This window comes from Falco cherrug, chromosome 8 (assembly GCF_023634085.1).
Source record: "Falco cherrug isolate bFalChe1 chromosome 8, bFalChe1.pri, whole genome shotgun sequence".
In the NCBI taxonomy this organism is placed as follows: domain Eukaryota; kingdom Metazoa; phylum Chordata; class Aves; order Falconiformes; family Falconidae; genus Falco; species Falco cherrug.
In genome coordinates this window covers 18,833,411-18,847,789 of record NC_073704.1, presented here as the reverse complement: position 1 = coordinate 18,847,789, position 14,379 = coordinate 18,833,411, and the positions used below count along the sequence as shown (strand labels likewise).

General features: G+C 53.7%; 3 protein-coding genes across 4 annotated transcripts in view; all 3 read left to right on the top strand.

Annotated features, from left to right (window-relative positions):
- MTX2 (metaxin 2) overlaps nucleotides 1-14,379 on the top strand; it is a 76,343-nt gene that overhangs the window by 15,092 nt on the left and 46,872 nt on the right. The window lies entirely within an intron of this gene.
- On the top strand, nucleotides 109-3,238 carry HOXD3 (homeobox D3). The gene is made up of 2 exons (XM_055718279.1): nucleotides 109-646; nucleotides 1,103-3,238. The coding sequence occupies exons 1-2, from the start codon at nucleotides 151-153 to the stop codon at nucleotides 1,852-1,854; spliced, it is 1,248 nt and encodes a 415-aa protein (XP_055574254.1). The 5' UTR covers nucleotides 109-150; the 3' UTR covers nucleotides 1,855-3,238.
- Nucleotides 10,386-13,399, top strand: HOXD1 (homeobox D1). Its single transcript, XM_055718280.1, has 2 exons — nucleotides 10,386-11,131; nucleotides 11,270-13,399. The coding sequence occupies exons 1-2, from the start codon at nucleotides 10,693-10,695 to the stop codon at nucleotides 11,539-11,541; spliced, it is 711 nt and encodes a 236-aa protein (XP_055574255.1). The 5' UTR covers nucleotides 10,386-10,692; the 3' UTR covers nucleotides 11,542-13,399.

Genomic DNA, 14,379 nt, shown 5'->3' with positions numbered 1-14,379 from the left:
AGGCTGGAGGTGCTGGGGTGCTTGGGGGCCGGCCCGGCCGCTCCCAGCCGGCGCCCCCCACTGAAGGTCTCTTTTGTGTCCCCGTTGTCCCCCTCCCCAGGTGGCTGCGAGTGGCCCGGGCCGACGACGTGAAGCGCGGGGCGGCGGTCAATGTTATTTGAGCGGGGGCCGCGGGCCTCGGCGATCGCAGAGCGGAGGATGCAGAAAGCCGCCTACTACGACAACGCGGGGCTCTTCGGGGGCTACACCTACAGCAAGGCCGACGCCTACCCCTACGGCGCGGCCCACCAGCCCTACGGCCAGGCTGGCCTGGACGGCGAGTACCCCGGCTCCGCCTGCTCCGTCCAGGGCTCGGCGCCTGGCCGCGCCCCGGCCCACAAGGGCAGCGAGCTGAGCGGCAGCTGCATGCGGACGGCCGGGGGCGGGCCCGGGGGCAGCCAGCCCCCGGGCATCGGCGAGCAGCAGCCCTCGGCGCTGCCGCCCTCCTCCCCGCCCAATCCCCCTCCCAGCGCACCCCCTCCGAAAAAAGCCAAGGGGGGGCCCAACTCCTCGGGCTCGGCCACCGCCACTCTCAGCAAGCAGATATTCCCCTGGATGAAGGAGTCCCGGCAGAACTCCAAGCAGAAAAGCACCTGCGCCCCCTCAGGTAGCCCAACACCCCCGCCTCAGCCCATTGCCCGTCCGGGGAGCCGGGCTGAACCCCTCGGGCTGAGTCCCATGGCCCTGCGCCTTGTTCCCTGCTCCTCCCGCTGCCATCGCCTCTCCGCCCCGCTCGGGGGTCCCCGCCCTGCCGGGCGCTGCAGGTGGGGCAGGCTGGGGGGTCCTGCCGCGCTCCCCCTGCCAGCCCAGCGGCGGCAGGCGCGGCCCCGACGGGTCCCGGCAGCGCCTGGACGGGCGGTCGCTGGGAGCCCCTGGGGGAGGCAGCTGCGGGGTGGTGGTGGGTGTATGCCGGGCAGGGACGGATGCAGCACCGCCCCCGGGCCCCCTGGCTCCCCTCCCCGGGTGCCGGCAGAGCGCGAGAGGGCGGCGGGGCTCCGGGGGACCCCGGGGGGGGGGGGGCCTTCGGGGGGGACCAACGGCTCTTTGTGCCTCTTCCCCGCAGGAGAGAGCTGCGAGGACAAGAGCCCCCCCGGGCCGGCCTCCAAGCGGGTGCGCACAGCCTACACCAGCGCGCAGCTGGTGGAGCTGGAAAAGGAGTTTCACTTCAACCGCTACCTGTGCCGGCCGCGCCGGGTGGAGATGGCCAACCTGCTCAACTTGACCGAGCGGCAGATCAAGATCTGGTTCCAGAACCGCCGGATGAAATATAAAAAGGACCAGAAAGCCAAAGGCATCATGCACTCCCCCGTCGGACAGTCCCCAGACCGCAGCCCCCCCCTGAGCGGCCCAAACCACGTCGGCTACTCCAGCCAGCTCCCCAGCGTCAACAGCCTCAGCTACGACGCGCCCTCGCCCACCTCCTTCGCCAAATCCCAGCAGAGCATGTACGGGCTGGCCGCCTACACGGCGCCGCTGAGCAGCTGCCTGCCGCAGCAGAAGCGCTACGCGGGCGCGGAGTACGACCCCCACCCCATGCAGAGCGGCGGCGGCGGCTTCGCCAACCCCAGCCTGCAGGGCAGCCCCGTCTACGTGGGGGGCAACTTCGTGGACTCCATGCCGGCCTCGGGCCCCATGTTCAACCTGGGGCACCTGCAGCACCCCTCCTCCGCCAGCGTGGACTACAGCTGCGCCGCCCAGATCCCCGGCGGCCACCACCACGGACCTTGCGATCCCCACCCCACCTACACGGACCTGTCCTCTCACCACACCTCTCAGGGACGGATGCAGGAGGCGCCCAAGCTCACGCATCTGTAGCGGGGCAGCGGCCGGCGGGGCCCGCTCCCCTCTCCATTACCTCATTTTTTCTGACGGGACAGTGTTACTTTGCTCTCGAGTGCCAACAGTATTAGTGGATTTGTCTCCCCTAGCAGCTCCTCTCTTTCTTCCGCAGCCCCGAGTAGGTCCGTGAGCAGGAGCCTTTCTCTTAGAGCTGTTTTAAGCATGACAGTGCAATATACTGCAAACCGAGGGACTGATAAGCTGGTAATGATGTACTTGAAGGTAAGTCTTAGAGATGCTGTAGTGTTAGCAGCCGTCATGCTGAGGTGTGTTAGACCAGGCGTGAGCGGTGGGAACTCGCCCGCGCGTAAGCTTATTTCAGAGAAGTTAATTTATGAATTCTTCCGTAACGTAAGGATCGCATCGGACTAAATGATATGTATTTATTATTTTAAGCGAGACATTTTTGTATCACTGATTATTTATCCTCGTCTTAATGTATTTATGTGGGTATTTGTAGAGTTTCTTCACCAGTACTTCGAGAGAGCGATTCAGGTCCGTGGTGACTGACATTTCACCTATTTAGTATATTCGGTCTGAGCTAGTTGAGAGAGTAGTCTTGAACAGTTGTAACAGTGGCTGGTGTTTGTAGTTTATGTAAGGGTTAAGTAAGACAGCAAGTCGTGAGTCATTAATAGAGTAAAACAAACTGTGGCATCACACAAAGAGCCGTTACACTTTAAAAGAAAATATCGAAAGTATTTTTAAAGTATTTATTTCTAACCGGCTGGCCCCACTCGAGCGCCTCGGTGGCTTGGCTGGCAGCAGGCTCGGCCGGGTGAAGCCACCTTTGTGGCTGGAAGCGCAGCCGCTTTGAGGAGGTGACCTACAAAGTGGGGCGCTTGGCCATCTTGTTTCAGATCAAATCCTGCATACGAAAACCTCGGTGAGGTTAACATATATTTATTGACTGGGTATCTGTCGCACATATTATTATTTCAGTGGGCTATTTTATTATTATTTTTTTTTAATTACACTCTGGCTATCTGAAATAGGAAAGGAATTAGAAGCTTAGAACGCAAAAAAAAAAAAAAAATTAGAAACCCTCTGATAGTGCTAATTTCATTAGGGTCTCCATGGCAATCCGCGCAGCAGCTGCTGCCTCCTTTGTTATTTATACTGTTGTCTTTATAGTAACCATAAATCAATTTTTTAGACATCTTTCGAAGCCCGAGCTTTTCCTCTTGTTTTTCATAAAAATAAACTTTGAAAGAAAATTGACAATCAGATACACGCAGCCGAAGGGGAGTCGCCGAGGCAAGGGGGGTGCGGGCAGCGGCCGGGAGGTGCCGCCGCACTCCCCGGCGCTTGGCCAGGACCGTCCCGTCCCCTCTGGCCGCGGCAGAGGGGCACCGCTGCCTCTCTGCCACCAACGGGACAGTTAACATGGGGGTGGGGTGAGGTGGGGACAGAGAAAAAAAAGAAAAAAGGATCGATGCTGTGAACCCTCGTGTTTCCTCCTCTCTAGTTACACGGCTGTGTTGAATCCCTCGCTGGATTTACAGAGATACTTCTTTTGTAAACGTTGTCATTAAAGTCTCTTCCTGACGGTACATGTCGCTCTGAGAAGACTATTCTTATCTCTTTCTAAAAGTGTCGAGTTAAAGATTAATCCGAACCTCTGTATTCCCCACCAAACCATCTGACGCGCCACTTCCCAGTTTGACAAACACTGCAGCTCCTACTCCATTCTCTAATGACAGGACCTGGCATTCCTCTTGTGAGAAATATTTTAACTTCTCCAATTCTGGTCAACACAGACAAGTTTTCTTTCTTTTATTTTCTTCTTTTCTTTCTCCTCCCTGCTTTCTTTCTCGTCTTCTGGTATTTATATTTGGCTGGACAGTAACGATTCAAAATATTACTTAGGGTTTTATTTCCCCCTCTGTGCTATTTTAACAATGTCGTGCTACATTGAGAAGTGTATCTTTCGTTTAATTTCACTTTTACCCAAGCAAATTTGGATATATGTGTTGTAGGTCTGTAAACAAAACAGAACAGAATAAAGTGCTTTGTTCGGAGACATATTTTAACCATTTTGAGCCCTAAAATTGTTTTCTATGGAAGTTTTCACACAAATTGTTAGAAGCTCCATCCAGGAGTAAACAAAACATACAAACAATGCAAAAAGTAAGGCTAAACACCACTTGTGAATTATACTTCTATAATATTCCATAAATATATATATATATCTCTATGTTTGTATCTCCAAAACTTTCTGTAATCAATGTACCCATGACTGAAATTGTCCATGTAGGGTTTCATGTGTGTTCTTGAAAAGACAGTCTGTTTTGCATCACCTGCCTCTATCTTCGAAACAGCAAGGCACTACCATTTCTGCAGGGCTGTCCCTGGTGTAACCCGATGTGCTTTTCCCAAGTGTTCCCCACCTTCACGCTCTATAGGCTGTTCTTCAGTGTTTGCTCTGACTTACACTATTAATTCTTAAATGTGTTAAGAAAGAAAAGGCCATTTATAGATAGCCCTTCCCCAGGCCTGAGGAAGAACCGGGTTTTGGAGGAATACTGATCACAAACACGGTGTTACGACGCACACTGCCCTGAATTATTTTCATAGTGCAGAAAGACAGGGTTTGCAGATTTGGCTTCCAGTGGGGGAGGAGGAGGAGCATGTGCGAGGGAGAATCTTCTTGTAAATAAATTCACTTTCTTCTCTGTGACTCTGGCAGAGGTGTCTCGTTTGTAATGCGATAGAAGTCCATGATGATAAACCTAATTATTAGAAGTAATGTTACTTTAGCGAGATTGCTGGCATTTTTACAATGTTTGTACAAGCATCAGCCATCTAGAGGAGAGAGACACTTTGGCACAAGCCAGACTTTTTCTTGGCCCATCATTTAAAACCCATAAATTATAAACAACCCCCTTTCACACTCAATAGGAACTCAGATCCTTTGCAACAGCATCTGATGTGATGAACTCCGGTCACCTATTTAAAACACAACTCATCAGCCAAGGCCAGGCCTGGGGCTGATCCCAGCCTTGCCTTTCTCTGCAAATGGGAGCTATAGCACCCCTTCCCCTCCTTCCCTGCTCCCTCTGCTCCAGACCCATAACGAGGTCACTGAGCCAGGGCCTCTAAGTGTTGGCAGTGCTGCAGCGGTGTCTGGGGTAGGGAGCTGCCGACAGCACTGGCTGAGAGGTGTCAGGTGCACTGAGCTTCAGCAAGGCCATGCAGGTTCTCCTGTTCAGATCAGCAGGTTTCAGGTCTCCACATGTTGGTTTGGCCCTTACAGCAGTCCACCATGGGTGGATAATGGGGCTGCAGCAGTTTCCCTGCAGCAAAAAGGACATGAGGCTCTAGTGTTCAGATGACGCTTGGTTAGCTCCATCCAGCCAATGCAGGGCTGAGCTGCCTCTTTGCACCCTGTTTCTTTTGAGGGGGGTCCCATCCATGTCCCTCTGTCTAAGGCCTAGTGAGCAGCATTGGGGCAGGGGAACCTAGGCAGGCACAGCCAGGGGTTCCCAGGGACGCCACTGTCTTGTGGGTGCCACTTGTGTGGGGCTGGGAAAAGAAAGGCAAATGCCACCTGCTCCATTAGCAAGCACTCCCTGGGCAGAGCACTTCAGGCTCCCAGTTCTGGTCCCTGGGCACCCCACATGGCTGCCACCATGGGACCCTGCCTGAGACACCCAGGGCTGCAGGCAGCCTTGCCCATGGGTGAAGATGAAGCAGCTGGCTGCACACCCAGAAGGCAAGGACAGGTGGGGTGCGGGCTGGCTGGGGGAGGCTGGCTAAGAAAGAGGGAGCCCACCAGTGTCAGCTAGAAGCCCCCTGGCTTTCTTGGGGACCAGCTGTGTCATTGTTGCTCCATGACAAGAAGTCTGAAAGTGGGATCCACTACTGGGGTCTCTGCACTCTTCCAGCCTTGTGGAAAGCCCTGTGGAACAACCTGCAGGATGGTCCACGCACAGAAGGGACTACTTGGAGAGGGAAAAAAGGGGGTCAAGGGACTGCCAGGGTGCTGCTGGAAGGGTGCCTTGTTGACAGCTGTTGGCTGGGGAGGGAGGGAAGGAGCTGCAGGTCATAATGCCACCTTTCTATGTGCCAGCCTGCCCTGCGTGCCAAGCGGCTGGATACAATGGCACCCAGTGAAGGCGCAGCGTGCTGCACAGCGGAGAGGCCCAGGCGTGCAGCATCACCACAGTAGACCTGCCTGGGAACAAAAGCTGGAGCCAGCCAGGCAGCACAAAGGGGTTGGTGCTGACGGGGCAATTAGGGCCGCAGTGGCTGGCTGCGCACCACGTGATGTTATATATTGATGAACCAGCTACCTCTGCTTTTAAAAGGTGCAAGATGGGCTGGACCAGAGCTCCATTGGCTGCAGCCACTTTCCGGGGACTAAGCAGCAGGTTTATGCCTGAACAGGCAATGGCTCTCCGTTCTCACGTGAGCAGCGGCAGTGGGTACAACGTGGTCCTTGCTAGGAGTGGGGCTGGTGGGGGAGGGAGAGGGCTGGCCCTATTAAGGGTCATCAATCACATGATGAGCACTTTTCACTGGACAGCGGTTCCTCCTACTTCTGCTAGGGCCTGAGCCAGCTGGGACTTGACCAGAAACCCTGGCCAGCAGAGGCAGAACCCAAAAGCCATGGAGTAACATGGCAGGTTGGGATCAAGCCCCTTTGTCACGGAGGCTGAGGTGCAAAAGGGAACACAGTGAGGTGTCCATGCCTGCACATCCCCAGGACTCTGCAGATGCTGCTCAGGAGCAGAGGTAGGCCTTTGTCTCCAACTTCAGAGCCCAGGGTCCTGAAGCTCCCTGAACTGCTCTGAGATGAACCCCAGAAAGGCTTAGCTGCAATGACTGTAAGCATAAAGCTGAACAAAATTAGCATGGATCTGTACTAGGCAGGATGAGGTCTTGTGGGTAAAAGTGATCCCGAATGTATAATTTGAACACTTGGGTTATTTTTTTCTTTATTTGCTGATGTGCAGTTTTTCTTGCAACAGCATAAGGTTTAAGAGAGGGTAGACAACCCTATGCTGAGTGAGGTGCATAACCTCGATCTTCCCTCCAAGGAACCTGGGCTACCTTTTAGGATCTCTGGAAGCAAGAAGGGCTAGGCAAAGCAGAAATCTTGGCTGCTGGTGCTTTGACACCTCTGTTTTATGCACAGCAGTGTGGCTTACCTCGATACCTCTGGGTTATCAATATGCATAATTTTTCCTTCCTACTAACTTCTCAGCCACTGAACAGGGCATTACGTGGCGCAGAGGCCTATGTGGAATTGCTCTTCTGGGCAAATCCTTACAGAAAGAGGGAGGGACTTTCCTCTTCTCTGTGTTTGTGCAGAGGATCTTTGTAGTTAATCACATGTACTGGGAGAGCAGAGGTCCCTGTCCCAGGCCTGCTGAAACTACCCCAGGGACAACCAGGACAGTGGAACTTGTGGCAGGGAAATATTGAGGGCAAAGGGAAACACACCTTCCTCAGGAGAGCACGAAGTGCCCTGCCTGCCTGCAAGGGCTGTGCTTGTGCTGGAACTGAGCCTGGCTCCCCCAGAGTGGCAGGATGATTCCTCTTCTTTGCCCTGGGGTCTCTGTACATCCCTGGTTTTATCCACTTTACAAAATAAACTCCCCAGAGCTTCTTCTTTTCTCATAGCCTTCCTCCCAGGGGCTTTTGATAGTTTGCCTGGGTTAACAGGGCCACCGCTTAAATCCTCGGTGTTTGCTTACCTCTCTTTGGGATGCTCACCCACACACTGGCTATCTTCATGCCATGGATGTACATCCATTCCTACGTATTGCTGAGAACCAGCTCTCCCTAGCTGGCAGTGTCATAGCAGCAGAGGGGCAAGGACAAGGTCATGCTTGAACCAGGCCTTCCATGTCATTTTCCTGAGGGCTGGGGAGGGATCTGTTGAATCTCCTATGTGTTAGTATTGTGACAAGCACAGAGGGTGGAGGCTTGCTCCAGAGAAGAAAGGCAACACGGTCCAACATCAAGAGGTCTCTGGCTCAGGGCTGCCACTGCTTTCAACACACACACTGTGCAAGCAGCCTCCCCAGGGCACTGCTGGTTAGTGTCTGCACCCAACAGGGCTCAGGGTTTTTTAGCTGGGCTTGTTCCTACATCATGTCTTAATTTCACAGTGGCTGTCAAAGGTTTTTCAGTGGCCCACGTGTTTCCAGAAGTGTGGTGGCACAGGAGTTGGTTTGGTCCATTGTTCTCACAGAGGTTTCTGCCCCAGCAGCTCCCCGGGCTCATGCCATCACTGCACTGCTTGCACAGATGTCCATAAAGCTCCCAGCCATTCTCAAATTGCCTTTGACAGCATTATGTTCCCCCCACTCTTCTTTTTAACCCACTGTTTTTCTTCCTCCTTTTGACACCCAGGGACTCTTTCCATTAGACTTCTTGCAAAAAACCAGCTGCAGTCACTCAGTTTTGTATCACTGGCAGTTAGCTATTTATGTCTGAACACTGTGAAATTCAGGAGCATAGAAAATTGCATCCCCCTCAAAAGCCAGAGCAGCAAGAGATTCTTTGCCTGTGTTTAGCCACTGATTTCCAATTTCCTCATCCTTAAACAGTCCTGCAAAAACAAACAGGTAACAAACAAGAAACTTGGTAATAGAATCCAGCTGGGTGAATGGAAAGATCTTATGCTGGTGTGAACATGGACAGCTCTTTTAGTGTTTAAAACACAGCTTTAGGTGTAATTAAACCAGTTGCAAACAGAAGACTCAAGTAAAGCAGCAGCCCTTCTCCAGAGCCAGTGCTGTCTGCTTCGCTGCAGGCAGGAGTTTTTTACAGCAGGGAAGACTGAAGAGCACAGATGCTCTCCTGCATGGACAGCCTGTCTCTGCTAAAGAGAAAGCCTGGTGTTCCTAGGCTTCTGTTTTGTCAGACGATGGTATTTTCTAAACTGCTGATTGCCATGGGTATGCTGAGCAAATTTGTATCATCCAGAATTCAACTGCTTCCTCAAAATGCAGGTTTCCTGACAAGGTGTATTTGATTAAAACTGTTCTAATTTATACCTGCATCCTCTGCAAATGAAAATGTAGGTGATCACCCATTATTACTGCAGTAGGGCAACACAGCTCAGAACAGTAAACAAGTCTGTGTCCGGAGAACAGCTAACTTCAGGTCTCTGAGCTTACAGCGGCTGCTCTGCCTGTAGACTCTGAGTTACAAGCACATTAAAGCAGTAATCTGTATAGCCAGCTTTTGCTCTGTAATAGTTGCTTTATAGCGGATGGGCTGGATGAGCTGGGGAGAAAGCGGGGCTGATAGAAGACTGTGTCGTTGGTTAGATGCATATACAGGGAAGTGCTCCTGTGTCCATGTGGGCTTGCATCTGCCTGTACCAGGGATGTGTCCTCTGCAGGAAAAAACGCCACCAGGCCTGCTTGGAAGCATTGTCTGGGCATAATGGTGGGCCAGCTGGGGCTGAGCTGCAGAGCACAAGTCTCCATGGGAAAGAGTTGAGGCTGAGTCCGTGAAATGGTCTGACTGCGTCTCCCCACGTCCCTTCTCTGCCATGAGTCAGACCTCTGAAATCAACAAAAGACCCAGAATTTTTCCTTCTCTGGGGAACCTGGCTGCCCTTGGGTGGTTGCACCATGTCTGGTCCTTGCAAAATTTGTGGCAGCGAGCAGCACTTGGCCAAGAGCTTATAGAGCTCTTTGGGCTATTGAGTGTAAGGCAGTAGATGACGGGCGAAGGCATTTCAATTTCATGCTTTTATTTAGAAAGAAAATGATTTTTTATAAGGTACCATCCTTGCATTTCCCAGCTGAGTCCACATCTACCTCCTAAACACTTAGATAGTTACACATCTAATTCAAAGCAGCATGATGTAGCCTTTCTTCATGTTCCTTGTCTGTCCAGTCCCCAGGCACCAAAGCCCAAGCATGCTTGCTCAGCACACCCTTTTGCTGTTCTGAACTGCTTTGACACATGGTTATCAGTTGATGACTTGGATGAAACCCATCATTATCCAAATCAAACATATGTATAGCTCAGACTGGATGGTCAAGCGTCACTTGGAGCCATTTAGGGAAAGATGATCACTTTCAGAGTCCAGGCTTCATAACCTCCGTGCCTGTTCCTGTTCTCTGCCGTTCTGGGGGGATGAAAGCCAAGAGAGAGAGCTGGAGGGTTTGGCTGGGCAGTGCAACTTGGTGCACTCTCTGCCGGCTGCAAACCCTCAGTAAACAATGCTGAATCGCCAAGGGAAAAATGAAAGCCCATTAACGGGGTGAGCCTGGGGATTCACTTTTGAGAGGCTGCAGAGCACTTATCTGATGGAACGAGACCATTAAGTGCCGCGAGGTGCAGCAGTCCCCCCCTCACCAAGGGTGCGGACAGCCTGGGGGTGCCTGCGCAGCCCGCTACTGCTCCGGCTGCTCCCTCGGGCTGCGGGGGCTCCCGTGGGAGCCTGCGGGGGCCTGGCCAGTAGCAGAGCAAGGGGAGGGGGCAGAGGTGGCCTGGGACGGGAGCCCCGGTAGCGGGAAAGCGCCGGCTCACCCACCCTCCAAACTCCCGGCTAGCGGCTCCGAAGTGCCCGGCGGCTCCGGCGAGTGCAGAGCGAGCGGCCCGTCGCGGGGAGGCCCCGAAGGGCTCGGGGGGCTGCCCGCCCGCAGCCCCCCGCCGGGCCTGGGCAGCCGGGCGTGGGCAGGGGAGCCCGCGGCGCCCGGGACCCCCGATGAAGGCTCCCCCCGCCGGGCTCCCATTGGCCGCGGGGCGGAACGTGCCGCCCCGCTCCCGGCCCTATATCAGGGCAGTATTGCCCCGGCGGGGCGCGGGGCAGGTGCGGGGAGGGGCGCTGCCCCGCGGGCCATGGACCTGGGGTACTTCCCCCTCGCCTGCCCGCCGGCGCTGTGCCGCGGGGCCCCGCAGCCCCCCTGCACCCGGCGGGGGGGCCGCGCCTTCCCGGCGCTGGGCACCGTGGCCAGCGCCGCGCCCTCCCCGCCGCCTGCCTGCGCCGGGGCGGTGGGGTGCCCGTCTGCCCCCGCCGCGGCGCCGAGCTGCGGCTACCGGCCGTCCCGCGGAGCGGGGCCGCCGGGCTACGCCACGTCCATTTTCCCCGGGAGCGGCCGCCCGCCGCCGCCGGCGGAGCCCGGCCGCCCCTGCCCCGGCGCGGGCGGTGGGGGGCCGCGGCGCCTCTCGCCCTGCCCCGGGGCCGCCCCCGCGCTCGGCTCCCCGGCCCCCGCGGCGGCCCCGGCGGCGCCCCGCACCTTCGAGTGGATGCGAGCGAAGCGGAGCCCGCCCGGGAGAAGTGAGTGGGGCGGCGGGGCGCGGGCGGGGGCTGCTCCCATCCCGGCTCCCCTCTGCCCTCCTCCTTGCCCCGGCCCCGACCCCCGCCTCGCTCCCTTCCCCTGTCCCCGCTGAAGCACGGTGTTTTTCGGCGTTGCAGGCTGCGCGGCGCCGTGCGGGGGGGAACCTCCCGCCTGCCCTGCACGCACCAGCTTCAGCACCCGGCAGCTCACGGAGCTGGAGAAGGAGTTTCACTTCAGCCGGTACCTGTCGCGGGCCCGCCGCCTCGAGGTGGCCCGCTCGCTGCGCCTCCGCGACGCCCAGGTGAAGGTCTGGTTCCAGAACCGCCGCATGAAGCAGAAGAAGCGGGAGCGGGAGGCGCTGGCCGCCCCCGCCGCCGCGCCCACGGGTGCCCCGGGCGGCCCCGCGTGAAGCCCCGCCGCCCCCCCGGGGGTCTGCGGGGCCGGGCGGGAAGTTGCGGCCGGCGGGGCACCCGAGGTGGCCTTTCAGGCGGGAGTGCGGCGATGCAGCTCCGCTGTTTTTTCTGTTGCAACTTATTTACAGTTTTATTTATGAGGATTCAGGGAACGGTGCCAGCCCCGAACGCTGCTGCTGAGTTTCGAGCCGGGCCGAGGAGGCAGCGGGTGGGCGCAGCTGGGAGCTAACGGGGGCTGCCGCTCCCTCTCTTTATGGGGGAGGGGGGGCTGCCCCAAGCTCCCGACCTCTTCTTCGTATTGCATTTAAAAAGAGATCCGCAGGCTCAGGCAGAGTTCACACAGAAGAGAGGGAGAAACCCCGAGAAGGCAGAGCAAAGGAGAGCAGGGAAGACTTCTTACGGGAAGGGGCAGGGATGGCCACTGCCACCAGTATGAGTCCAAGATCCCCTTTTGAAAAAAGTGCCCTTGTGTTCTGTCCTATCCTTCAAAAAATGCTGCAAAAAAAGAGGCTGTTTATGCTTGTATTTATTCCTCATTCGTTCCCATTCCTTTGCTGATGTGGCTGATTTAGTCCAAAATCTGTTCAGTAACTGTGAGGGAAAGTTTTAAAAGAAATAAAGTCATAGGAGGAACACCTCTTCCCATTCAAACTGCAGGGGTGCTGGGATTTTCCTTGAAGGGGCTGCCCATGACCGGGCATCTGCTGGCTCCCAGCACCTCTTGTGTGCCTGGGCAAGGACAAGACAACATAAAGCCTCTTACGAGCATCCAGGGCCAGGCTCTGAGATCATCCAGCTTTCGCAGGCTTGATTGTATCTTATGGTTAAAGAAATGCACCATATTAAATCAGTTTGCAACAAATCTTACCACAAGAAAAACCTCAAAGACCTGTTAAAGTGCAGAAAGATGCCTGGGTTTGACCACAGACCTCTGCCAGTGAAAGACCAAGAGGATTCCTGGATCTTTTACTTGGCGTACTTGTTCAAAAAGAGTGATGATGACTGATTCCTCCATGCAAGCGCAAAATTCACCAGTGATCCTCACTTCTCACAATTTTGTCTTTCCCAGAGATAAAATTCAGTATCAAAGTGGACAAAGGAGCCAAGTTTAGACTTTTCCTACCTGTGACTGGGAAAGCATAACACCAATGCAGAAAGGAATGACATCTGGATTTATGGGAATGTGATTTTATTTATCTGTGGCACAAAACTACTTTGGACAAGTCTCTGCTCTGGATTTCTCCTGGGTGTTGGACTTTAAGGTGCAGAACACATTGTAGCACCAGGGGAGATGGATCTCAGAGGATCTGTGACTGCTGCTGTTTGGAAGCCAGCCCCAGACACCAACATTTGTTGGTCTTTGTTGAATGCTTCCTGGGCAAAAGGAACAGAGAGAGCAGATGAAGGTGGAACTTTCAAATCAGCAAGTCCACGACATAAGGGATACTTATTCTCTATAGTACCTTCCATTCCCCAAGGCACCCTTCTGCTTACAGGCTTTTTTATGAAGATTTCTCTTCAGCCGAGGGACTGGGAAGCCACTGCTGATGGCAGCTTCAGCAGAGGTTAGTGGGAGCCCTGGGAAACAGTATGCTCCCAAAAGCTGGACAGGTACATTGGAATGATGCTGCGGCAGCAGGCTTACGGCTGAGCTAGGGCAGGAGGCCTCCTCGACAAGGAGATGGGTGCCCCCACAGTGAGCATCTGAGGGGGGGACCTCCCAAGACAGAAGTGTTTGGTTATGCATCATATCCTGACTGTACCTGGAAAGTACAATAAAGCTAGAGGCTCATGGTTGTGCATGCACACAGAGACATTTTTGTTCTGTATATGGTGTTATGGTTCATATCCCACTGGCTGGTTCACTTCATGGGTTATCACTGAAAAATTCTCAGGATAGAAGTACTCGTGTGAAACTAGTTGCATCCAGATTATGGGGTTTGCAGTTCTTTATTAAAGTAATGACACCAAACAGGCATACTGCAGGGTGATCATTCATTGCAAAGTAGGAAATAATATTTCTGCCATTTGTTTTGGAGAAGATGCTATTTAAAGTAGAATGAAGCAAAATCTGGTAGAATTAATGAAAATTCAAGTAAATCAAATCTGTTTTGCAAGCTGAATATTACACGCAAGTCAACTACTATCCAACCCTTTTCACTGTTTTTAAACTAAGTTTTTACCAAGTCTCCTGTTAGTACTCCTTGGTTTTTTTAAACAACAAATAAGCATAGACATGTAGCCAGAATAACCCATCTTTCTAAGAGCATATGGTTCACATGTGAACTTTAGAAAACAGCTGTGTTTTCAGTTGCCTCCATATTTGTCACATGTCTATGGGGTTGCTGGTTTGGCAGGCTTTTATTTTCCTAATGATTTTGACATTTGTGCTAGGCACTTCAGGTCAGAGGAATGTTTTCCACACTGCTGGCATGCTCCTGTGCTACCAACATGGAAAGAAAGATTCTCATTGATTTCAGCGGTGCTGGATCAGGCCATTAAAACACACTAAGTCTTTTATAATGAATGTTTTCATGCTGTATATTTTCCTGTATAAATAAATACATGTGCCGGCCTTGTAGCAGTGCACAGTTCTGTATCCATCAAAATGACACAGCCTGAATATAGAGAGATTTACTTGCAAATTAAGATGAAACCTTACAACTCTTTTATGGCAGTCTGAATCAATTTGCTACTATGAACACAACTATATTCTGTTTTAAGAACCAGTACTTAGTACTAAGTGTAATTTCTGCTCACATGACAGGGCCAGTTTAATAGGATCTTTCTTCTTCACGAAGAGTGTTAGCTGTATGAGGATTAGATATTGCTCC

Coding starts and splice junctions, on each gene's coding strand:
- HOXD3 (XM_055718279.1), top strand. CDS start 151: ATGTTATTTGAGCGGGGGCCGCGGGCCTCGGCGATCGCAGAGCGGAGG. Junction 647..1,102: donor AAGCACCTGCGCCCCCTCAG/GTAGCCCAACAC, acceptor TCTTCCCCGCAG/GAGAGAGCTGCGAGGACAAG.
- HOXD1 (XM_055718280.1), top strand. CDS start 10,693: ATGGACCTGGGGTACTTCCCCCTCGCCTGCCCGCCGGCGCTGTGCCGC. Junction 11,132..11,269: donor GCGGAGCCCGCCCGGGAGAA/GTGAGTGGGGCG, acceptor TCGGCGTTGCAG/GCTGCGCGGCGCCGTGCGGG.